At 32.8% G+C, this 26528-nt stretch overlaps 3 protein-coding genes across 6 annotated transcripts; 2 read left to right on the top strand and 1 right to left on the bottom strand.

Annotated features, from left to right (window-relative positions):
• The first annotated feature begins 1402 nt into the window (after positions 1–1402).
• Positions 1403–2679, top strand: nero (deoxyhypusine hydroxylase nero). The gene is made up of 3 exons (XM_074136967.1): positions 1403–1829; positions 1901–2218; positions 2303–2679. The coding sequence occupies exons 1-3, from the start codon at positions 1553–1555 to the stop codon at positions 2611–2613; spliced, it is 906 nt and encodes a 301-aa protein (XP_073993068.1). The 5' UTR covers positions 1403–1552; the 3' UTR covers positions 2614–2679.
• Positions 2680–11543: 8864 nt separating this feature from the next.
• On the bottom strand, positions 11544–23029 carry vtd (RAD21 cohesin complex component verthandi). Of its 4 annotated transcripts, none has more exons than XM_074136942.1 (13): positions 22916–23029; positions 22470–22656; positions 21961–22158; positions 21247–21476; positions 20702–20888; positions 20463–20619; positions 20050–20251; positions 18043–18311; positions 16717–16958; positions 16282–16446; positions 15357–15771; positions 14345–14640; positions 11544–13567 (listed from the first exon to the last, which is right to left on the bottom strand). In XM_074136942.1, the coding sequence occupies exons 3-13, from the start codon at positions 22102–22104 to the stop codon at positions 13442–13444; spliced, it is 2433 nt and encodes an 810-aa protein (XP_073993043.1). In that variant the 5' UTR covers positions 22105–22158; positions 22470–22656; positions 22916–23029; the 3' UTR covers positions 11544–13441. The 4 variants fall into 4 exon arrangements, with proteins under 4 accessions (XP_073993043.1, XP_073993045.1, XP_073993044.1 ...); XM_074136944.1 differs by having other exon boundaries at positions 16717–16937; XM_074136943.1 differs by having other exon boundaries at positions 20050–20245.
• A 512-nt stretch (positions 23030–23541) lies between these two features.
• Positions 23542–24852, top strand: LOC141458672 (RAB6A-GEF complex partner protein 2). Its single transcript, XM_074136963.1, has one exon. The coding sequence runs from the start codon at positions 23711–23713 to the stop codon at positions 24836–24838; it is 1128 nt and encodes a 375-aa protein (XP_073993064.1). The 5' UTR covers positions 23542–23710; the 3' UTR covers positions 24839–24852.
• The last annotated feature ends 1676 nt before the right edge of the window (positions 24853–26528 follow it).

Here is a 26528-nt window from a genome sequence, read left to right as displayed (position 1 = left end):
TGTAGTTTCGTAGCAATAGTGGTATTTTGTGATGGTCGGAAGGCTGACACGATGCATCAACCCCTACCAGGTGGAACGGAATTTTCTGTTTTCTCTCTTAGATGGGTTGCCTCCACCTGAGAGACCAATCTCCTTAAATTTCAGTTTAATGTATGTAATGAGAGTTGTATTTAAAAGGTTATAATGAGGTTGGAAGAGAATAGGAAAGAGGAAAAAAGGAAAAGGATCCCCATCCCACGGATAGTGGCACTCGGGTATTCTTTTAGTCGCCTCTTACTATGTACTAGTGTACTATGGATGTATTCTTAGTCCTCATCCACTAGGGACTTAAAAAAATGCAATGGACATCTAAACCACGCATTATAGAGCGGCAATATTCTAAAAAGTACCTAAAATACAACAGGTATTGACTTACAAAGTATATTACAATATGCCAATATGCCACGGAGTATTAGACCTTCAATAACGCTTTAAGGAAAAAAGCTTCTTGGCATCGGGATAGTTTACTGAAGAAGGGCAGCAGGTAAAAAGTAATGCTTATTTTTTCTGGCCGGCTTTACGTCCAACTACCAAATTAGGTGTCTTGGACGGAGACGATTAGCAAATATACTTTACTATTAAATTTCTCGTATTAACCATTAAATAAAATCCAAGTCCTAGACCGGGAATCGAACCCAGTATCACAATACAAATTAGCTTTGCAGGCCTCGCCTCTAACCGCTTGGCTACCGTGGCGAGGAATCAGGTATATCAAGGCTCAACAAATTAAAAAAAATTAATAAACTAAAAACGAAGAAATAAAGAGAATAAATGTTTCCAAAAATGTGCAGACGAAAGAAATTTATCTGGTACGTTTACGAAAAAAAGAAAGGAAGATCGGTTATAGAGATCCTAGACTGGGAAGCCAAAGGAAGAAGATAAGTTGACCTAAAGAAAAGTGGAATGATTGCGTCCGATACAAACTCTAAGGTTTCGGACTGAGAGTAGAGTGTACGAAATAGACCCAATTGGAAGCTAAAATTAGTGAAATATGTAATTGGTTAGGAAAACTTCACTATAGAGGAACTACCCTCCACTCCGTTGAGTGTTTGTAATCTAAAGCCTATAAAATTTAAGTCTTACTATTATGTTTATTTCACGCTTACTTTTAATGAATTTTTATGACATTTTTATCAAATCAATTAGAAAGTAAATGTAATTACATATATGCACTTTTACATTTCGCACAATAGTCACTATTTATTTTAAAAATGCAATTAGCATCCAGTTTACAAAGATATTGCAATATTTGTATTATAAAAACAATGTTAAAACACATTTATACATAAATTATTCACGTTAAATTTATAAAGTGCGGCTACTGAATGTGTGGTTAATTACCTGTCAGGTTAGGTTAGTGATGTAATTGGTATCAATCCACACTAGGCACAACCAAGATTGCAAGCATGGTAGATGTCAAGATTCCATACATAAGTTAATCTAAAAGGGTGTTTTCCAGTAGTCTATTAATGTAGTGATACAGTTATCGTTGATGTTTTTAACATAAATCGAAATGAATTTTTCTAACGAACATATAATAAAAATAGGTGAAGTACTGAGCGATACTTCAAGACCATTGAAAGAAAGGTTTAGAGCGTTGTTCACTCTTAAGAATATTGGTGGAGAAACAGCTATAAAAATGATAAGTGATTGCTTTACTGATTCTTCATCGTTATTAAAACATGAGTTAGCATATTGTTTAGGTCAGATGCAAGACGAAAGAGCAATTCCGTTGCTTATTAAGGTTCTTAAAAACATAAAAGAAAATACAATGGTTAGGCATGAGGCAGGTAAACTGTTTTTTTAAGAATGAACATTATAATTACTTGAGTGATATAACAATTAACTTCTTGATTTTCAGCTGAAGCTTTAGGTGCAATCGCTTCCGAAGGAATTTTAGAAATTCTCGAAGATTATACTTCCGATTCAGCACAGGAAGTGGCTGAAACTTGTCAGCTTGCGATAGATAGAATAAAGTGGGCAAAATTCGCTCAGGAAAATAAGAGTGTTAAAAGTATGTACATGTCGGTCGATCCTGCACCTCCTTCCGATTGCCTAGACGTTATGAAATTAAGGTCAGTTTTGTTGGATGAAAATGAAACATTATTCGAAAGATACAAAGCCATGTTTGCGCTAAGAGACCTTTCTAACAAAGAAAGTATTGCAGCTCTTTGCGAAGGTAACATCTTTATAATTTTTTACTTGCATTCATGAACATAAGTGAAGACAAAAAAAGTTTTATGCGTAAATCTTTTGCCCGCAGGACTATCTGTTGGGAGCCCGTTGTTCCGCCACGAAGTGGCTTTTGTTCTTGGCCAGGTACAGAATGCTGACGCCATTCCTGCTTTAATAAATTGCTTATCTGATATAAGTCAACATGAAATGGTGAGACATGAATGTGCCGAAGCGTTAGGATCTATTGCAACAGAAGCCTGCACGGAAGCACTTGAACAGTATTTACACGATGATAGTCGTGTTGTGAGGGAAAGCTGTGAAGTTGCCCTTGACATGGCCGAATATGAATTATCTTTTGAATTTCAATACGCTAATACAGCCTCTGCTGTATGTGTGTGAGGTTTTATTGCTTCATTTTTGCGCTGGTTGTAAATTAATAAAGTAATTAAAGTTACGTTAAAAATTTCCAAATTTATCATAGACTACCTTTTCCTGCAAGAGTACTCTTTCAAATTTTGTAGATTGTACCTATTTAAGAGTTTTTTTTTATGGTGTTACAGTTTGTGATAAACTCTAATAACATAACTTATGGGGAATAATTTTTCTGTAAAATGAGAAACAAAAATTTTCATAATTTTATAAATTATATGTTGTTCAAGGAACTATTTGTAATCAGGCACTTAATGAATTGGTTACATTATTAGAAGCATACTTTCCATTGTAAATTAAAAACAAAACTTCACCTAATGAAAATGATAAGTTCAAAAAATATCAACGGCGCCGCGGTCAAAAATTATAAATTAGAAAAGGTACTCTTAGTAATCGAAAGACAACTACTATTCCAGAAAAAGTGCCTAAGTAAAACCTTTATGCAGAGATAGAGTAAAATTTATCCTATTTACGGAGTAATTTCTTCTCTAAAGTAAAATAACTTATAAGAGGGTAAACTAACATTTTGGTAGTTTCAATGATAAAGTTTTTCACTTTTTAGTTAAAAGTGAAAAAAAAATTGTGTCAGTAATAAAGTAATCACCTATTTTTTCAGGCGGGCTTAACGTCCAACTACTAATTAGGTATCGTGAGTTACAGCAATGTTCACACGAGCCTGACACCTCGAGCTGACTCCGCAGAATTACATTAATAAATACACTTATTTTTCCGACATTACTCTCTTATGCTATTATGTTCATTGCTCCCTTATTTTGATGTACTCTTAATCTTTTACACGCTCTCCTGTAATAGTATTCATGTCAAACCCTCCGAGCTGTTAACATCTAATTTTGCTGTTAAATAAAATTTTTTAAAAAGCTCTTCTCTCATTCAAATATCATAACTGGCGCTCGCGAACAAGGACTCGGAAAGCTTTTTTAAAATTTTTGTTTTCTATGTGGTCATTCGCCCCGATCAGCAGAAGCAGCCCTGACGAGGAAGAAGACATCCAGGAGCAGCAACATCACAACAGAAAGAAGAACTCAAGATCAATTTCTTGTGAGTAATTCTCTCTTATCTCTAATTTTATTTTTATTAATTTTTGCTTATTTTGTGTGTATTTCCTTTTCTTTTCCTATTTAAAATTAACATGGCAAACGAAGCCCCATTAGTCTCTAAACCCATATCGCTTGAAGTACTCAAATACATTCCCCGTTATGACGGAACTCCCTATAAATTACCTAATTTCATATCCACCCTTCAAGACATTTATGCAGTACATTGCGACGAAACTGTACAGGAAAGGGATAGCAATCATTGGATTCTATTTAGAGCGGCAATGAGCCATTTAGACGGTCCCGCAGAGGCTGTTGTCCTAAATAATAATGCGGATCATTTATTGGATATTATTAGAATATTAAAGAAAAACTTTTGCAGATAATAGAACTGTTCCAGACCTAATTGCCGAAATAACCGTAATGAAATCTAACAATAGGGAACACCCTATAGAATTTCTAAATAAACTTGACGAAAAACGGACTAACGTCATAACCAGATACAAGTTAGATGGGGTACATAACCCGATATTAACAATGCTAACGGAACAACTAGACGCGACACTTGTAAGAACTTTACTTCACGGAATACATCCAACTTTAGGTTCACACTTACAAGTTCTACAACCAAAAAATTTAGAAGACGCACGAACTAAACTCATAAATGACTGCAGTATAGTACTTGAACAATTAAGATATAACTCAACCTTAGATGTTATTAACAAAAATGACGCAAGGAGACCACAGAACATACCACATTTTAAAATCCCAAATTACGAACCACCTAAAGTACATTCCAAACCTTATCATAGTAAACCATCAAATCAAAAACCTCATTTCACTAGTTATAATCAACCGATGCGACAACCCAATCCATGGAATCCTAAAGAAAACTTTCGCCCACCCAACTACCAACAAAACACTTATCAACCACATCATCCAAATTGGTTTTCTCAAAATACAGTTTCTATGAAAACACAAACGTCTAAACCAAATTTCAGCAATTACAAATCGCCACAGGAAATGACTTACATTAAAGAAGCCCCAGAAACGGAAAAAATGCAAACCCAACTTAATCAACTAACGAACGCCGTGAGTAACATTACAGAACGTTTCAATCATTTTTTAGACTTGGGCAGGCATCCAACAAAGCCCCCAGACAGTTTGAGTTAAAAATAATTAATAAATCTCTACCACACTTTATCGACTACAAAGACAGGAAGTGGTTAATCGACACAGGATCGTTAAAAAATTACATAAAACCATCCCTTGTTCCTAATATTACTAAGTATAAAGAAGAATTCATTGTGAAAACCCCCGCTGGAACCAGCAAAGGTTCTGAATATATACTTATACTTTGTACCAGATCTCGTATTTCCAAATAAACAAAAAATTAAAATGTACCTATTCGATTTTTCTCCCAAGTACGATATTTTATTAGGGCATGGTTAAACATTAAGACAAATTAAAGCAAATGTGAATTTCGAAAGAAACATTAGAATACGAAAGCGGAGCAAAACAATTATTATTATCTATAGACAGTAAGGAAATTAAGTTAAAACCAGGATTTAATGTAATAACTGTACCTGTTAGGTCAATTCCCAACTTGAAAACGGGATTACTTAAATCTGTTAAAAATAATAAATTTAATATAGAAGAAGGAATTGTAGATATAAAAAATAACGAATGTACTTGTGTAGCGTACTCCAATGAGCTTATGACCATTAGCCCTGAGCCTATGGAGGTAGAAGAAGTAGATAGTCTATGTTACCCTAATAATTTCGCGACCAACTGTCCAGAAAATATTAGAGAAACTGTAGAAAGCATTCCACACTTAATTCGTACAGAGCATATGAACGAAGAAGAACGGAATAAAATAATAGACTTAGTTAAAAAGTTCCCAGAAATAATATTAAAAGATAACGAACCGTTAAGTTGTACGAACCTCTTAAAACATACGTAAAATTAACACTACGGACGAACTACCAGTATACACTAAAAATTATAGATATCCCCAAATTTTTCAAAAAGAAGTACAGATCGAAATTGACAAGCTATTACAAAATAAAATAATTCAACATTCTAATTCCCCTTACAACTCCCCCATTTGGGTAGTTCCAAAAAAGGCAGACGCTTCAGGAAAAAAGAAAATTCGTGTTGTTATCGATTATAGAAAATTGAACGAGAAAACTATAGCGGATAAATATCCTCTACCAAACATCGAGGATTTGTTTGGAAAAATAGGGAGAGCCACTTATTTTTCGGCCATAGATCTGGCTTCAGGCTTCCACCAGATTGAAGTAGAACCAGAATCGGTCCCAAAAACCGCATTCTCCACTGAAACTGGTCACTACGAATTTTGTCGCTTGCCCTTTGGATTAAAAAACGGACCACCAACCTTCCAAAGAGCAATGAACATAGTTTTCTCAAGACTACCAAACGTTTTAATTTATATGGACGATATAATCATTTTCTCGGACAGCTTAGACGAACATCTAAAACATTTAAAAACAGTATTTGACAAACTGAAACAACATAATCTGAAAATACAGCTTGACAAGACGGAATTTTTCAAACGTGAGCTTTTATACTTAGCCATCTCATTTCTGAGGATGGAATCCGACCCAATCCTCTAAAGTTAGAAGCAATTAGAACTTTTCCCATCCCAAGGACGACCAAACAAATCAAACAGTTTTTAGGATTAACAGGTTATTACAGAAAAATGGTGAAAAATTATGCAAAAATTTGTAAACCACTTACTTTGGCACTTAGAAAAGACGCGAAAATAGACACAGAAAACAAAGAATACAAACAGGCATTTGAAAAATTTAAACTTTTACTACAAAACAGTCCAATACTTCAACTTCCAGATTTCTCTAAACAATTTATCCTAACTACAGACGCCTCAAACTATGCTATTGGAGCAGTACTATCTCAAATAACTAACGGAAAAGACTTACCCATATCATACGCATCTAGAACCCTTAATAAACATGAACTAAACCTATCCACTATTGAGAAAGAACTATTATCTATCGTTTGGGCCTGCAAACATTTTCGTCCTTACCTCTATGGAAGGAAATTCTTAATACAAACTGACCATAAACCCTTACAATGGTTACACAATATAAAAGAACCGAATTCAAAGTTAATACGATGGAAACTTTTATTAGAAGAATTCGATTTTGATATTAAATATGTCCAAGGAAAAACTAACAACGTAGCGGACGCACTGTCCAGAATTACTGACCACCCAGTAAACACACTTGACGAATTAGCCCAAGAGACACTTGAAGATTTTCTTAGGGAATACGGAAACGAAAACAATGACAACGAAAATGCAAGTTTAATAACTGTACATTCTCAAGACAGTTCTAACGAACAGGTCGTAACTGTAGATGACGACAAAATACTTAACATCGAACAGAACCAAATAATTTTAGAACGAGGTACAAAATCACCAACTATTCATAAAATATTCGGGAAAAATAGACTAAAACTTTTCATTCAGAACTCCTCAGACATTCCTAACATCCAACTTCTTTGTACTGAGTTCTTAAAACCTAATACCACTTACGGAATTCTATGCTCTAAAGAAGGTCCTTTAAATGAAGAATACGAATCTATTTTTAATAACTTTAAAAATGTAATAACTAACAATTTCAACTCTATAAAATTAAAAAGGTATACAAAACTCAATCTAGACGTTACAGATCTAGAAGAACAAAAAGAAATAATCTCTAATTATCACACTGGAAAAAACTATCACCGCGGAATTAACGAAAGTTATAACCAACTTCGTAGAAAGTATTATTGGCCCTCCATGTTAAGAGATGTTACAGACTATATAAATAAATGTCCAATTTGCCTTAAGACAAAATATGAAAGGAAACCTGTTCATGTAGATTATAAAATCACTCCGACTCCAGAAAGACCTTTTGAGAAACTTCAACTAGATACCTTTCAATACGACCAACGTAAATTCCTTACTATTATAGACTGCTTTTCTAAGAAACTCATGGCTTACCCACTAACTAGTCTCAATCAGTTAGAAATACAATCTTGTCTTAATGAATATTTCTCATTATCTCCTACCCCAAAAATAGTACAAATGGGCAACGGTAGAGAATTCGACAACGAAGGATTGAAAAATTTCCTAAAATTGTATGATATCGAACCATATTATATTACTCCAGGTCACCCCGATTCGCAAGGTTTATTAGAAAGAGCCCACTCTACATTGATCGAACTTTTAAATGCTATTCAGTTAGAAACAAAAAGTAATAAAACAGAGGAAAATATGAAATAGCCCTTATAGCCTTTAATAATACCTTAAACAGTACATTAAAATTAACACCTATGGAAATCACCTTCGGTGTATCTAAAAATCCTTACACTAACGAACTTACAGAAACCCTTATAACAGAAGAACGTGCAAACAATTACTTAGAAAAATTAAAATTAGTGCATAAAATGGTCAAAAATAAAACGGAAGAAGAAAAACAACGAAGAACCGAGAAGTTAAACATTAGTCGTGAGAAAAACATAGACATTCCTGACTATCCATATTTAAGAACAACTTTTCACAAGAAAAATAAACCTAAATATTTTAAGGTACATAGCTTATGACAAAACAAAGAAAACTGCCAAAAATCCCAACCTAAACCCTAGGCACTCCTTTAAAATACATCCTAATCGCATCAAAAGACCTAGAAGACGAATAAAACAAAAAGACCCTCTTGTTTCAGCACAAGATGCTCATTCTCCTATTCCTGGTCCCAGTGGTCTCGTACAAGACGACTTACTTAAGCAAGACTTATGGTATTGTCCCAATCAAAATACAAGATTCCTTTTTGATTAACCAGACGTATACATATATGCACAACATTGATTTAAAATTTCTGCAGACAGAATTAGGCAACATTGAAAGATCACTGCAACTCATTCGAGCTAAAACGCAAGACGAACACTATATTAACATTATCAATTTACACTTGAAAAACACAAAAACGAAACTAGCCCTCCTGCATTCTAATACAAATAGAGTTAAACGAGGACTTATAAACGGACTTGGAACCGCAATATCATGGCTTACTGGTAATATGGACGCCAATGATAAAGCTAAATATGACTATATACTTAAACAAGTTCAGACCAACGAATATCACTTAGAACATAATGTTGAAAAGCAACTGACAGTTAACAAAAGACTTATAGAAGAATTCAATAAAGACCTCAAAATTATACACTCAAACAATCAAAAAATAACTGACTATTTTAAACTAATCTATAACGAATCTAGTGCCCTAGAACTTAACCAACAACTCTCATTTCTATTTGGTACACTCACTTTAATATACAACAAAATAAATGATTTAGTGACAAGTATAGAATTTTGTAAAATAAACATCCTACATTCTAGCATTCTAACTCTTGAAGAATTAGACATCATGGTTAAAAATTCTAAAGTAAATTTAATATCAAAAGACTTAGAAATATTATGGCAATTGGGCACGGTACATTGTTCTATCCACAATGATTACATTTCCTATTTTATACAGTTTCCGCTCAAATCCCCAACCTACGAAACATTTTTCCTTCTTTCCTATCCTGTACTTAAAGGAAAGGAAATCGTAACAATTCATGTTCATCCTTCGCTCGTAATAAGAGATAATGAGTTACTCACAGGTAATTGTGTCTTAATTAATGAAAATTATTATTGCAAGAATATAACTTTAGTTGAAAACAAATGTGTAAATCAAATAATAGAAGATAAAGACTTAAATGATTGTGAATTATTAGTTATAAAAAATGTATCTCCATTTATAAAATTTATTCCTATTATAAATCAATATCTAATGTATAATGTTACAAAAATTATTGTAAATATTAATTTTCAGAATTTTACTTTGAATCCGAAATTTGTTCAATTGATGTATCTTAACAGCTCAGAGTATTTATTAAATTATAGTAAACCTTATGTATATTGGGAAAGCAATGTTATGCCTCCATCTGAAGTACCAAAATTCAAATCTTATACAAATTTTACTTTCGACCAAATTCATGAAGCCAATATTAATGTTCAACCTTTAGAAACAATAGATGAGATTCATCTTGATGACCACATATTTATTTACTATTTGCTTATAGTAATTTTTTTTTTTTTTTTTGCGCATCAACAGCTGAGGTTATTAGCGCCCGGAGCTTTTTCCAGTGCACTGCCGGCCTCCGGACAGTGTTCTCTCGTTACAGACAACACTGTCCATCACCGGACAGTGAGCTGTAAGAAGCTCCTAGGAAGAGAAAATTTAAGGGTCAGCTGCTGGATTCGAACCCGGGACCTCCGCGTGGGAGTCCAGTATGCTAACCTCATAGCTAATCCCTTCCCTTTGCTTATAGTAATATTAATCTTTTTAGCTGTTGTAATAGTATTCCAGAACAGATACTGCTGTGAGAAAATATGCAAAAAAGCAGATGCAGTGCAATCTGAAGTTCCAGTTCATGAACCTGCTGCTGATTAGAAAGATCATCGCTACCCGAGACTACCCGTCTGAAGCTGAGGTCAGCCTCAATCTTACGGAGGGAGGAGTTACAGCAATGTTCACACGAGCCTGACACCTCGAGCTGACTCCGCAGAATTACATTAATAAATACACTTATTTTTCCCACATTACTCTCTTATGCTCATTGCTCCCTTATTTTGATGTACTCTTAATCTTTTACACGCTCTCCTGTAATAGTATTCATGTCAAACCCTCCGAGCTGTTACAAGATGGGCAGAAGCACATATTATACTATAAACAATTTTATCTAACAAATAAAAAGTGGCCATACACGGGATTCGAAATGGCGACCTCCTACTTTTAAAGCCGCGCTCATGATCACTAGACGAACACTCGTCCCTATTATCAGTATTAAAACTTAGAAATTACAATCGACCATAAGTAGTTGATTATATTGTGGTATCTAATAATATGATTATTTCAACAATTCAGGCTTCCTAATGCAGTTTTTGACGATCAATTCTTACACAACTGTCCTGCCGGACAGATTTAATGAAATGATCCAACAATAAACTATCAGGGAAGGGATTAGCTATGCGGTTAGCGAACTGGACCCGCGGAGGTCCCGGGTTCGAATCCAGCTGCTGACCCTTAGATTTTCTCTTCCTAGGAGCATCTTACAGCTCACTGTCCGGTGATGGACAGTGTTGTCTGTAACGAGAGAACACTGTCCGGAGGCCGGCAGTGCACTGAAAAAAGCTCCGGGCGCCAATAACCTTAGATGTTGACGCGCCTTAAATAATAAAAAAATAAACTATCTGGAAAACAAGTTTCATATAGACGGGAGAAGTTAGTTTAATCAATTTTAACTTACTCATTCCTTCCACGAGATATCATCCTAGCAGTAACAGTCGAATTTGAATATTACTTCCTTATACAACTAGGAAAAAAACGCTGTGACATAATAACTGCTACGATAGAATTTCGAGACAGATATTGATTCATAATTATTGGAAACAAAACGAGGAAAAAATAATCCTAAACAACCCATCTAAAATCAATTTTTACAGACAAAAGTTGAGAAGAAAAAAAATTGTTCGAAGTTACAACCAATTATTTTAGAGTTAAACAGAGAGCCCATTTGTTTAGAAAAATACTTATCTTAATGAAAAGGCGGCACAATTTGTTGAAAGTTCTACTTCCATTATTTTGCTGCCTCTTTCCCTCCTCAAATAAAAAATTAAAAAAAAAAAAAATATTCTGAGATAAAATGGTTTAGACATTAGGACGTAATGTTAAATTCCTTTTTGTGGATAAGGATATTAATATAAACGCTAATGAATGCATTTTCTTTAGTGTAATTTACAAATGCTTCCAATGTAACAAATTGACATATATTTATTTATAGCTTTTTGTACATAAAAATAACTTTCAGGGTCTCACTTTTTTCCCTACTTTCTTATGAAATATATATTTGAACCTGGATAAAATTTATCTAGCAAATTAACTTACAAGTGTAAAAATATTTAATGTGGTCGGTAAGTAACAATTTTACAACTACAATTTTTTACCTTATCTTCTTTATGCATCATATCATAAAATAATTATATATAATATATATATAAATAATTATATATATATAAAGGTGTATTTAAAAAAAAAAAAATACGAAAAGTGCTTAATATTCTTAGATATGTACAAACATTTTATTCATTATTACAAAATGAATACAATACCAATAAGAAAAAATTTAACATTATTTACAAAAAAAAAAGAGTACTTCTCTAGACTAATTGCTTGAGTAAATTTTGACTGCGCCATTAGTTTGGTTATATAGGTTTTACTTACTTTTAGTAACTCAGATATTGGCTCTCTTTGAAATTATTTTGCCATCTCTTCACTTAATGCTTCTAATTAACAACTAAGGCATTACAATTAGTAAATTATCGATACCATTAATCATCTGAAGGGTAAATTATTTTATCGAATGGAAACGTGAGAAAGTTTAATTCTTATAAACAAAATATAGTTACTTTCTCCCCATTAACATCATTCTTCTTCCACATGAATGAACAATTATAGAAAATGGGAGGAAAGTAAAGATATTGGAACACCTAGAAATAACAACTTCAAAACATTACGGTTTTAAACAGAACAGATCAGAGCTGTAGTTTTTTATTTTTTTTTTTAAATATATATATTTATAAAAGGATCTGCAATGCAAGGTGAAGTAATAATTATCCGTCGTAGTATGCTTGTTGTTTGATCGGTTTCAGACTTTCTTGCATCTTCAGAGTTTTGGGTTCAGAAATTTGACCCCTTCTAATGTTTTTCCGTTATTTCACATGATCAGCATTTTCAACATGCATGCTGCGACGGATAAAATCTGTGCACAAAACAAGAGTACAAACTGTAAAACTTATTTTCAATTACTTTGGTGCATTAATTTTGATTGGTTTAGGATCTGCTCAGTCGTAATCTAGCAAAATACTTGTTTTTTTTATCAAGTATTTTTGCGAATAAGTTTAAGCACTTGTAAACGAACCTTCGAAGTAGACTGCGCATCAACGAAATAAAAAAAAATCCTAACAATCGTCTGCAAACGTTTAGCGTAATTGAAGAAGGTTATTTAAATAAAATTAAATGCAATGCACTATCTTTGGCACTGAAATGTTTTTTATCTTCAACAAATCGTCATTAATTTTTATTTTTGGTAAAATCGAACAAACGATATGTCCTCACAAAAAAAATGTTAATATATAAAAATAGACTTCTATATTTTGTGGAGACAAATCGGGGTTCACAAATTCAAGACATTTAAAAACACAAATGGGCCAAAGATAGATTTTTTCTTTAAATTAGTATTTTTAGCTATGCCTAATTTTTAAACATTCAACGCTTTTGCTTATTTACCATTTCAAATAATTAACAATTTCATACCTGTACATTTACTGAAATCACTCAACAGAGAAGAAAAAATTTATATATAAAGAACAAAGCTTCAAAAGCTTTTATAATTTTCTCAAATTAAAATGGCTTAAACACTTCCTTCCAAAAATGAAACAAGTCATAATAAATAAGTTACAATCTAAAACTTTTGTTCTATACAAAAATTTATTAAATATATTCGTAGCAAATTGTCTTTTTAATAAAATAAAAACAAAATATAATATAGAAATACAAGGGAGACTATTTACATATAGGGACACAAACTGTCTTTTTTGGGGGGGAGGAATTTCTTTACAATGTTGGATTTTCAAAATTTGGACCTTTCTCTATTAATATTTCTGCATACGATTGTTCTTGATGTAACTCGACCACTTGGAACTTTTTCAACATCAATAATGAATAGAACTTTTGGGCAGCCTGCGGGAAAAACACAACATTGAAAAAGGTTTTTAAACTAAGAATCAAACAAAATTAAAGCTCATTCGACTTTCCCTTATTAAATTCTCTTTACAAAGTAATCCTTGTCATATCTTCGGAAATCCTATCCTGACAACAAACTGAATTCCTCAAAGTATAGCTATACTCACAAATATGTCGAAGGAAATTTTTAGAGGGGAAATGACCGCGAAAACCAACGCTAATTGTCCTCAAGTTTAGGAATTTTAGCGTTACAACTGTTCCCTGACCACCATAAACAAAAATGTTTAACGCTAAAAAGTTTTCTGGATCCGATCTAACCCTCAAAATCAGGATTGCTTTGTTTTTTCCCGCATGTTTTAATTTGTATAGACTTTTTAAATTATATAAAGCTCTACAATTTGAAATGTTTAACTGTAATATGTTCTCGGGAAATTATTTCAAGCAATAATGACCAAGCTGTCGATGCACCGAAAAATAAAAATTAATTCAAGTAGATAGAATCCATCAAGAGAGCTACTAATCATCCTAAAAATAAGAGAAAGTCAAAATTGTCTGATTCGACACCTGTAAAATAGAAAGAAAACATGTATCAGTTGTACAAATTCCGTGTACCCAATTAAGGAAAGGGCAGAAAGTAAGAGAAAATTGTGGCCATAAATTTATTGGTTCTATTAATTTATTATTTTAAGGAAAACTACTATACCTTTTCTGAAAATCTAAGTAAACCCGAAAATGAATTTTTCACAAATAAGTAAATATATTAAAACTACCTACCTGTTTCCTATTGTTCCGCACTACAAGGTTTGAAAAGTAGAGGGTATTCTCGTGCACTATTTTTGTCCTGACTAAATTATACATATGTGCTGCTCTTTTGTTCAAAACCCTTTCTTCAAATTGTTCAAAAGTTTCATCTGTAGCTTGCTCTTCAGCTGGACCTACAGAAACTGGAAATTCATAATCTTCTGCCCAAGGTGTTGCCGCACCCTTTTCGGATAATGCTCCTGGAGTGGTAGGCGGAGGTGCATTCTCATCATAACCCATATTTGCCATCAGCTCCGATTGGGGACATTCTTGAAAACAAAGAATAACAAATGATAAGCTGAATTTTATTTCAGTTTAAAAAAGTAAATTATAATTATAAATATATATTTAATTTTCTACTAAGACTCCAGCAGTAAGTTCTTACTATTACTACTTACTTCTTCTTGGTTATTAACAGCCCTTGAAGGGCCTTAGCCTCCTCAATTTTTCAATTGAGGTTTAGTAAAGAACTAAGGATTTGCAGGGTAGGGTTGTTGACGCTACGCCCAACCCCCAATACAATGAAGGGCCCATTACTAATTACCGTAAAATTTTGCTGTAGCGTTGTAAACTGTTAGACCTCTTAATTTAGAACTATTAAATTTAAAATATTATTAAAAGTAACCGCTATGTAGCTTGAGAAAACCTTGCAGGGTTTGATCTATTAAGCAAGAAGTTACAGGAAACATTACAGTTTGGTTAAATTAAGAAAAGAACCTGAAATGACCTTCCCTTTAGTATAATTTTCAACTTTTACAGTGTAGTACAGCAAATATTTAAAGCACCTTGAACTGAACTTTTTTTAATGGTAAAGCCAAGTTTAATTTTTTATTCAATCAGCATTTATGTTTAAAGAATATGGTCTTCCTACAAAGACATCTTCTGCCTGCAAACCTCAAATACTTTTAACTAAAACTATGTTAGATTGAGAAGTTAATGAATAAATTTGATGCAACGCATAAAAATAATGAAAAAAAGAGCTAACCATTTGGTGGGATTTCTGATTGTGGTGGCTGCACATTGCTTTCACCCTCTCTAGGAACTTCTTGTTCGTCGTAGCCCAGATTATGAAGAGGTGTTTGTCCTGGAGCTAATGACTGTTCTAGCAAACTCATTTGCTCTGGTGGCAAATGTGGCAAAGATGAATCTACGCTAAATGGTGTCATATTTGGTGGTTGTTGCTGATTTGGATCTGGTGGTGGTCCTACTGACATAGGTTCTTCTAAAGGTGCAACAGAAAGTGGCGGTACGGATAAAATATCAAGACCTTCACTCTCTGGTTGTGGAGCAACGGACATTGGTCCTACAGACATTGGAGCAACAGACATAGGTGGAACATCCAAATGGTCATCTTTTCGCAACGGAGTAGCATTTCCTTTTTTATCTTCTTCTTCCTGAAACTGAAATAAAAATAACTTAAAAAATGACAACCGACATTTTTAGATTAAACAAATTGGCAGAAACTTTTGTAGCCACGAAGTACAAGACCCTGACCAAATTGGTAACCTTCCTTAAAAAAAATAATGAAAGAGGTGACTCATTTGGTGTTTGGTTCTTTAACAGAATTCACATTCGGGTTTAGTGTTCTGGCATCACTTTTTTTTTTATTAACTTAAGAATTTTCGAATTTAGTCTTAAAAGAATCTTTGACCATAGATCCATAGTTTCTTTTTATTTTTAGATAATTATATGCATTGGACTGAAAGGTCCAGTTTACAATACTTTTTTAAAAAATTCTGGCTTTTTTACTATTGCAATTTTCAAGAATTCACAAGTCGAACATTAGAATGAAACTGATGGCATTTACAACTTTGCTTAATTCGATAATAATATACTACTTATAATTTTTAGTAAATATCACTTTTAGAAATTCAGTAGTAAGATAATTTGAGAAATAAGAGAAAAAGTACCTGCTCATCATATTCCTGATTTTTTCTTTTCCGGCCTCTTCTGGTAGGAAGAGGCTGCGGTGGTTCCTGTTCTCCCATTTGGTCAAGTTGCATAGCATCTTTTTCAGCTTCTGTAACTGGTTCTTCATTTGGTGCAGGCCTACTTGTAAGATGCCTCTGGTAGTTCTGAAAAGTTTGATTGTTAATACTTATGTAAAGCATTTATGACGATAGGCCCATCGAAATTATTAATCATATAGTAATAATTAAGCATTATGAAAATTCTATAACAGATTCCTAAGATATCTGTCGATCTCCCTTTACAAACATAAGTTACGGAACCTGAATATAATATATATGCACATATAAAACCTGAAATACTTCAAACTAAGCTAGTGGGAAGGTAAACTGATCACAGTGAAAAGTTATACTCAAAAATAATCAATAAATAGATACCTTAAAAAGACATCTGGCGGGGATGTTTCTTCCAGGAAGAGCAAACAATTTCTCAACACCACCAGTTTCCTTCCAATGCATTAGACGTTTTGTAGGAGGAGCTAGATCAAGGCTGATAACTATATCACTTGTGTCACTCAACTGCGCCTTCATCTCTTCACCAGATATATTCTTCACTTCGTCCACTATCAGCTTTCGTTTCCTCTTTGCCTTGGTCGAGCCTAACGGCAGCAGATACACATCTAACATCAACTGTCACGCTGCGTCCCACTCTCGTTAAAAGCCACTGATGTAATAAGGATTTCCTGATATGCCAATTGGCCAAGAATTCTGGGAGGAAAAATTAGGATTAGGATGCAATCTTATGGAGAGGCAGATAAGGGAATGTTATGAATGGAAGGGGGGCTTGAATTGTTACAATAAATCACCGCATCAAAATTTCATGTTTTTCCACATTTTATTCAATCTATATTCTATTTTCTACGCGGGATTAGGAATCTCAGGAATCTTGGATAATCCTTCATAGCTAAAAAAATTACTCATAATAAAAAATAATATGTCTCTACATTTTGTTAAATACAAAGTAATTCTGGTAACACAAAGAAGTTACCTTCCCCTTTAAAGTCCCTTGAACCCGTAGTGAACTCATATACTCCATCACCCAAAAACTTCTTAGATCTGATTTTCAGATTATCTTTGATTAGAAATTTATTTAGTTAAGTTTAGACTATTCGCCTACAGCCTTCACACCAACAATGTGTGAAGGACTCGCGGAAAACCACACGTAGAAAAATGAGTACTTCATTTTTCCTTTTTGTTAATCTAAAATTAAGATCATCAAGATCCATTTTAAACACATAGAAAAATGAGTATTTTCTGTTAGAGTCATACAACGTGTATGGATAGTCCCATTTAAAAAGTATTCAAATAACAAAAGGCTACGAACGCATCGCGCATTTGCTATTAAAACAATCTAACTGGTTCAGCGGGATTCCATGCATCAGAGTACTTCATTTTTCCTTCTTGTTAATCTAAAATTAGATCATCAAGATCCATTTCAAGTCCAACAGTTCGCAATTCTGGGTAATAGAAAAGTAAAAAATAGCCGCTTCGTTCGAGTAATCATTAAACCATGCCACATCCCAAGAAGAAAAGTAAATCATTAGGTTTTATACATCTTAATTTACATTTGCTTTAACGTTCTAGAGGTTAATAATTTTCACAGTTAAGAGAAAATAATAACATTCTGATACGATGATTTAAGGAGGAAGCATGATCAAATTAATATATGGCTTCAAGGTTTAATTAACAAACATAGTAAGTTACCCCTGAGAGCAGATGCATCAACTGGTCCCAAAGCGAAAGATTCTTCTTCATTGTGAAGAAGTACTGTTTGATCTGCAGCAGGCCGTTGCAAATCAGTCGAATGAGGTGGTAAATCTGATGGTAAATTTTGCGGCTGTGCTGGTGGGGGTACTGACCCTGGAGAACTATAAGCAGCTTCCGCTCCATTCAACACACCTGGATCTACTTGACCATTGGGCTGGCAAGCAGCGACTCCCATTGGAGAACCCGGGCGAGAACCACCGTCAGAACTGTGAATAATATAATTAATAAAATTTAGTAAGAAAACCTAACGTAAGATATTAAAAAATAGGTTTTCTCCTTCGGTAGTTCGCAATTTCTAACTTCTTAAAAAAATTTAACTAACTTCTAATTTCGTTATACGTAGTTTTATACACTTAAGGTACTTTGCTTGGAAAGTCAAATGTTAGTTTTTTTTAAATTAATGTGAGTAACTGTAAAATATTGTAGATTAAAAAGTTTTGTACGAATTTGAAAAAACAAAAATACGCTTAATCAACCAAGTTAACCAAAACTTTTCAAAAAGTAATGGGTAAATTTAATAATCAATTTCTATGAGTAATTAAATCCGTTTTTTTCAATATCTCTCCTAAGAAGAAATACATAAACAGAAAGAAGACAATTAAGTGTATGTATTTCGCATTGGATTTAAAGAAAACATGGAAAGCAGATTATAAATCCTTTCTGAAATAAGAACTTATGGGAATTGATTAAAACTTTATGACACCTATAAATATTTAAAAAAAATTAATAAGTACGAATGTTTCTAGTTTCAGTATTCTTTTTCAGATCTAACAACACAGACATTACATTTTTCATTCAGGGAATGTTCATTTCCGTAAAAGGCATTATTTATTAGAAATTGAAATGGATCCCACATCACGAAAAATCAAAAGGTCATCGTCACAAAGTAGAACTTTGTGGTCTGAATAATTTTTGTTATTACAAATTATGCCTTTTCTTTTCTGTGCAAATGAGTAGTTTTAGATTGCAAAGCAAGTACTGGTAATCGAAATTTAGAAAGGTTATATTAACCCCGCTTCTTTCGTTTCTACACCCGAATTAGACTTTCTGTTCATATTTATTCGGATGAAAATACTAAACTTCTATTTCGAGAAGTTAACACCCTCTTCATAATATTAATTCATTGACGAAAACTAAAATTAAATTGTTTCGCACAAAGCTATAACATTGAGCTCATTTTGATCGTGTAGCTGTTTTATATCTCTAGCTGGTATCAGATGAACAAGTGTATAACCTATAGTTGATGAAATTCCCAACACCAAACTAAATATGCAACATCTGATATTGAATTTCCAAAGCCGGTGAATGATACAAAAACTTGCGTGATACTACAAATAGAGTTGCTAATATTATACAGCACTACATACTTACAGTGCACTATCGACCTCCTGACAGTGTGCTCTCATAACAGACAACACCGGAATTTCACCGGACAGAGAGCTGTAGGAAGCTCTCAGGAAGAGAAAATCTAAGGGCCAGCATATGGATTCGATTCCAAGATCTCCGCGGCGGAATGCAATGTACGCGTTGATGGAGTGATATCTTTTGACTAAAATTGACAATATGATTTATTTCGGATTGACAACTGTTTTTAGAAGCAGTTAGTCCGTCAACATATTTTTTTTTTCTAGAGTATTATTGGGCCGATACGAAATAAGATGTTTTCTCGGATTATAGATTATTAAATAAAGTTCTGAGCAATCGATCTAGCAAATCTATGGTTTTCTTTTATTTGCAGCAATAGAATCCCTATTTTCTGGGGACATTACATTGAAGAAAAATGCAATATTTCCATCCATTCATGGAGCAGAATTTACGCTCACTCCAGTAAGAGAAAGTAACGAATTATATTATTCGCAACCTAATAATAAACGCCACAAAAACAATAAATAAATAACCTAATAACAAACGCAATAATTTTTAAATGCCAAAGAGAATAATAACCTTGCTGGTGTTGGCGAAGGTGCGCCCCCAAATCTATCCCCATCATCGTCATCGTCATCACTTTGTGGTCCATTTTGGGCTTGCGGTAATGCTGATGAAGTAGTGGGCTGTGGTAACTGATCAGACGCGCCACTCTGATCAACCGCAGGCACTTGCATTGGGGTATCATCAAATAAACCACCTTCAAACAGACCACCTGCTCCTATCAAGATAATATATCCATATTAAATTTTTGTAATATTTTATCAATTGCAAATTTAATAATTTGGTGAAGGAATAACTTGGTTTCATGATAACACAATTTTCTTAGTGCAGAAATAACAAATGAAATTGAGCACTTATATACAATTGAAACAGTTTATGCTTTATTCTGACAATGTATCTCATAATTTTTGAGATTTTAAGGAACTGACCAATAATATCTGAACCTAAATTTCCTCCAAAACCGTCATCTCTTATAGGAGCATCTATGTCCAAAGGGGGCCTTTCCAGCGGTGCAGAAGATGTAGATGGTTGAGGTTCTTTATCTTTGTCTAAATGTTCCACAGTCTCGCTGAATAATAAATTGGCCTAAAATCCAGAAATTAAATAATAAAAAGTCATAGAAAAAGATCTTAGGGTTTTTTTTTTTTTTAATTATACATTAATATACCTGATCAAGAGAATGTTCCAATCTGCTAGCATGCCTTAAAATGTCTTGGCCATCTGGACCGAAACCCATATCACCAAAACCCTCTTCTTGCTCCACTATACTGCTCATATTTCCATAATCCTCCCTCATGGTTATTTCTTCAGCTCTAGACTGATTTATACTGAACTGAGCTTCAATGTCCACATCACTTAAAAAAAGTTAGTAAAATATAAAAACCCAATAGCCGATCAAATAGAAAAAAAAAAAAAAAAAAATCTAATTTCTCCTTTTTATGATTAAATTCTGATTTTGAAACAATATTCAAATACAAATTAAACTGGCATTTAATAATTTATATACATCAAGAACATTCATCCAACGTTAATTGCCACAATATTACTTAGGAACTGCAACAAGAACATTCAAAGAAAGAATTATAACTATATCCTATTCTCACTAATTCCCAATTACATACAATAACTTGATCTCAGTTAGGAATGAATACAATTGATTGTTTTATGGCAAAAAACATTATATCAATTTTATAATTAAAAAGTTATGCATACTTAAGCTCAGGCATTGGTGTGTCGAAATCATGGAAGACTTCGGGTAGTGTAATAGCATTGATGGCAGCTTCTCTGTTATCCTCCGGAAGATCAACCATTCCTGGTCGAAAAGCCATTTTAATTTTAACAAAAGCTTCATTGCAGTCAGCTAGGAGATATTTTGCTTTCCTGGAATATATACGGACTACACCTAGTAGGAGATGTCCAGATGTTCGAAGAGCCATCTTTACCTAAACGGAATAAAGAATTAAATTTCTAATTTTCATGAATTTAAAAAAAAAAACAACCGATCAGTTTGGTGTTAGACTTATCTAGTCTATGAATTCATTGCTCTTTATCAATGACACTTTGCTTTCGTTTTCTTAAAAGTTGTTTTTTAATTTTTTAATATAAAATCAAGAACTCCATCCAAAGGAGCAAACATTAATAAACTTTTACCAATAAAGCATTTCAAATTAAATATATACTTGAAAATATCAATTTTATTGACATTTTAGTATGAATTTTAATTTATAAAAAGAACTATTTTCTTAAATACAATAATGGTAAACTTTTTATTCTGATAAGAGAGAAAATAATGCAAAGCAAATATTTGTAAACAGATTGTTTGCCAACGAACTATTTTAACTGGTGATTTTATAATTTTAAGCAATCAATAACACGAAGAAAAAATACACAAACAAAAAAAAAAGGTGAAAATAATTAAAAAATAACCTTAGGCTGAAGAATTCCATCAACTGACTTTTCAATATTTGTTTCAAATACATGAGCTTTTGTTAGTTTTTTATCCCAATGGGCGGCAAGCCATATCCTTGCCAATGGCCCTTTCTTGGCCAATACAAAATGAGCGTAGAACATTGTGAGTAAACTACGCTAAAGTGAAATATCTAAAGAAGTCAGAATATCTAAAACCTACAAAAAAATGTATCTATTAAAAACACAAGTAAAACATTTGGGATATAACATCCAAGCAAGATTAATTATCTAACCTTAATTAACAAAGACAACTGAGTTTTAGGACATAAAGTTTTACCAATATAAAATATAAATTGTTTAGTTAAATATTAAAACAACAAAAGAAATGAAAAAAAAAAATGACAAGCACCATCAACTAAAGCTCATTGGCGCCCATTTTTTACCTGACCTGCATACAAGTAAATAATATCCTCTTTAAGGTATATACTAAACAATATAAATGCATTGGATAAGCATAAAGTAATTACCAGTATTATCTCTATAAGGCTGCCTTCCTTATTTCAAGTGCACGAATTTACCATATTTGGAGTAAATACCTGCACACCATTAGAAACCATGTAAATCATAAACAACTCCACACAACATAAACCCAGACTGCTTTCCAACATGGCGTCAGTGTAACGAACGCTCCCTTCCCTCGTCATCATAAATGTTCTACCAACATAACAAATTTCCAGGTGATTTCGTTTCAGAAAAAAAAGATATTAGCAAATTATTCTCTTTATTTCCTCAATTTATGGGAGTGAATTCAGATTTTCTAATTTCTCTAAACTTTTTTTTATTAAAACTACTTACTTTGGGCGCTAATGGCCAAGGCAGTCGATGCGCCAAAAAAAAAAAAAAAAAAAAAAAAAAAAAAAAAAAAAAAAAAAAAACTACTTACTTTTAATTTTTTTAAAAATGAATTTCTCACCTTACTCTTTTTTGGTTGGCTTTCGAGGGGTTTACGGTATTTAATATTTTTCTCAAAATATGAATCATAATCACATCTTTGCCAAGCCCAAACCTAAGATTTCCTCAATCGCCTATTATATACATCTATAAAAACAAGAATTTTTTTTTTGTAAATAAAATAAACGCAGTTTTTATGAGATTTGGTGAGCGTTATTTGGTCTCATGCATTCTCTTGAGGAATCAAAACAAGGAAATCATTTCTTTAGTAACAGTTGTTTCTAAGAAGAAATCCCTAAAAGTTATCAGTAAATAAAGAGCTGGACTATTCTATTGTTTGGAAAAGAATATGATGTACCCCTTAATGAATCTTTTAAATATACCATTTCCGAAGTTTCGCATTACTTAGATTGAAACAAAAGACACATATCAGAAAGTGTATTCTTATCTGAAAATTAACTACATTTTAATTTTACAATTAAAATATTTCAGAAAATATATTTTTTACAAACAGACCAAAGGTAATGAACTTATAGAAATCACTTCATTACGGCTAGTGTAATATTTCATAATAAGAAAATAGTAAAATTTACCATTTTTATACTCGACCTCTGCAGACATTTAACAGCTATCTGCAGCTATAACCTGCATTCTTTTGAAAACCTAATAATAACCTCTGAGTGTTTGTTAAGTGTAAATATGCTAATCAGAAATATTCGAAATAGTTTTATATTATCTTTCGAAAAATTAGGATAATCTATTAAGTTCCTTGTCATTCAACACATAATCTAAAAGGTATAATGAATAAAATTTAATTATGATAAGTATAACTGCTAAATTGATGGGTGGATCGGTGAATATTCCTGGAGAAAATATAATATGCTGCATATCATTTTTGAATACATCTGATCCATCGAATTCTAGAAATGTGGAAACACTTGCCTGGGCGAGTGTTCAAATACACTGTCTTTGTTCTACCAATGGTAAAATAGCTTACGCCTCGAAACTATCGCAAACCACCGAAGTGCCCCCCTTTGAATCTGACACATCTTTCGTTCCTTATAAAGGAGATACTCAAGGGCAAATAGTGCTTTCAACAAAACCAAAAATATTATTTTGTGACCTTCAATTACTACCTGGATTAAGTAAATCATTTGTTTACACCGAAATACTTCCACCAGAAGCACCACCATCTTACCGAGGAAAGCTTGTGAAATATTCTTACAAAATTTCAATAGGTGCTCAACGAGTGAATTGCCCTATTAAACTATTGAGAATACCATTGAGAGTGTTAGCAATAAGTGGGCTGCCTGATTACAATATTTGCGAAGATAGTGAAGATTTGTCTCCCAGCAATCCATTTTTGGAGAGTCAAAGTAAGGAGCATGAACTGAGCCCTGCATTACAATTGGTACAAAATATTACAGCCAGAAGGAGTCCAAACTTCTACAATATAACAAATACAAGAGGAAAGGTTGGCCGATTTTGCTTGTTCAAACAGTCTTACAGGTTAGGTGAAGATATAGTGGGAACCTTTGATTTTACTAAGTGCACGGTTCCTTGTATTCAGTTGACGGTAACATTGCAGTGTGAAGAACGTATAGCTGGTGAACATGCTGTTAACAAAACTGAAGTTGCTGTGTTGTCTTTTAGTAAACATCATGAAGTGTGTCTCCATATGTCGCATTGCCTCTTAAATTTACCCATACCTATGCATGCTACCCCAGTATTCGTTACTGACTTAATGGAGCTGAAGTGGAAATTACATTTTGAGTTTGTTACTGGACATCCTGGTGCTACAGATGTTGTTGTATCTGGAGATACATGGCGAGCACCAGAATTTCTTCATATTGAGACAATGATATGGGATTTACCAGTCCAAATTTACCCAGCTTTGCCAAGTGCCGATCCTAACTCTCAATACAAACATTCCCTAATTTTATAACTTAAAAAATAACTCTCTTATTATTGAAATGATCCAGGAAATGACTTCATAATTATTTATTCATCTGATTAAATGATTTTGAGGCGTTCATATTTTGTAAATTAATTTGTACTGTAAATAGTTAATTGTTCTGGTTAGGTATATAAAACATAATATAGTAATATAATAATATATATTGAACTTAAAAGAAATACTTGTCATTATAAATATCTTAAAATAAAAATAACTTTAATCGTTCAGTATTTTTTTAGACACAAGTAACAGAAAAAACTAACTTACTGTAAGAAAAACATTATTTATAAAAATATATATTTTTGTTCTCAAGAATTTGAAGATTACATTATTTTTACACAAGTATTGATACAATCTTTTAATATTCCTTTTTTTTAAAATATTAAGTTAAGAACACATTTAGTACTACCCTAATCATTCCAATGGAAAACTCGGGTGAACTCTTAAAAGACTCTTACTACAATACTTTAACTTAGAGGTTCTAACTTATACACTTTTTCTTAACTTCGAATTTGAAATATAAAAAATTTAATTCTTTCTAGTTAGTGACATTCATACGCTGTAAAATTATGTAAAACTAGATTACAATGTTAACTAAAGTAGGTAGGAAACCTATAAGATCCGACCACCCATCTGAATACTGTTTCAAAATGAGTTTTCCTAGAGTATTCATAGTTCTAGATTACATCAATGTAATGTTTTTACAGCGTTAAGATAAATTTAATGAGTAGTTATTAAAAAAAAAAATTCTCGAAAATGAAACATGAGTAAACTGTTACTTTCAGTTGACCAATGTTCTTCAAGCATTTAATTAGAAAAACAGCTAATCCTCCTCAATAATAAATAAAAACACAGGAACTTACATTACACTTACCCAACCCTTAAGATGTGCCCGTAAGGTAATACTATAATGCCCGTAAGGAAACATAATACGTTTTCCTGGAAAAATGTTTAAAATAGATGGTTATACCAATTAGTTTATAATAATTATACTAAATTTAAGTTATATCTTTGAAGCTTTTTGTGAGATAATCATAAAATGAAAAATCCACTTAGGAAATTAAAATTATTATCGATTTCTACTTGTGATATTTTTTCCAAATACACAAAGACCATTACCTCCAAAAACATGCTCACTACCTCAGAACGTGACATTTCTGGAGAATTCCTAATGTCGAAAATTTGACATGATCTTGATTTGACTTCTCAATAATATGAGAAATTATTCAATGTAGCTTTGGGTTTAGTACTCTTTCAGTGTTAGTATTTTAAATTATAATTTCTACATATCTCTTCCCAAAAGAACTGCAGTCCTCGCTTACGGCTATTCTTCTTCACCGTCTCATATACACAAATCGAGTCATTCTCAACATTATCCACCTTGGCCTCGGACTTCTTAATCTTATCGGACCCCTTAATTTTCTTTCCGTCCTCCCTACAACCTTTTAGGTTGATTCTTTCATTCTCTGCACCAATTGGTAGCTTGGGCTACCGCAATCTTTTTTTTTTTTAATGCGCCGAATAATTGCTTGTACTCCGGTTCCCATTTTTGAATCGGGTCCGAAACTTTTCAAGGCACTCAGGATCATTTCACTCTTCAGTAATTTACCTTTTTAACTCAATTTAGTTAACTAACTTAGTGTATGCTGAATTTCCATTTTTAGAGGTAGTCACACAA

The sequence above is a fragment of the Rhodnius prolixus genome, unplaced genomic scaffold (assembly GCF_049639745.1).
Source record: "Rhodnius prolixus isolate KJV_2025 unplaced genomic scaffold, Rpr scaffold_5, whole genome shotgun sequence".
NCBI lineage: Eukaryota > Metazoa > Arthropoda > Insecta > Hemiptera > Reduviidae > Rhodnius > Rhodnius prolixus.
The sequence above is the reverse complement of the archived record's forward strand: the minus strand, read 5'-3'. Positions and strand labels throughout refer to the sequence as shown.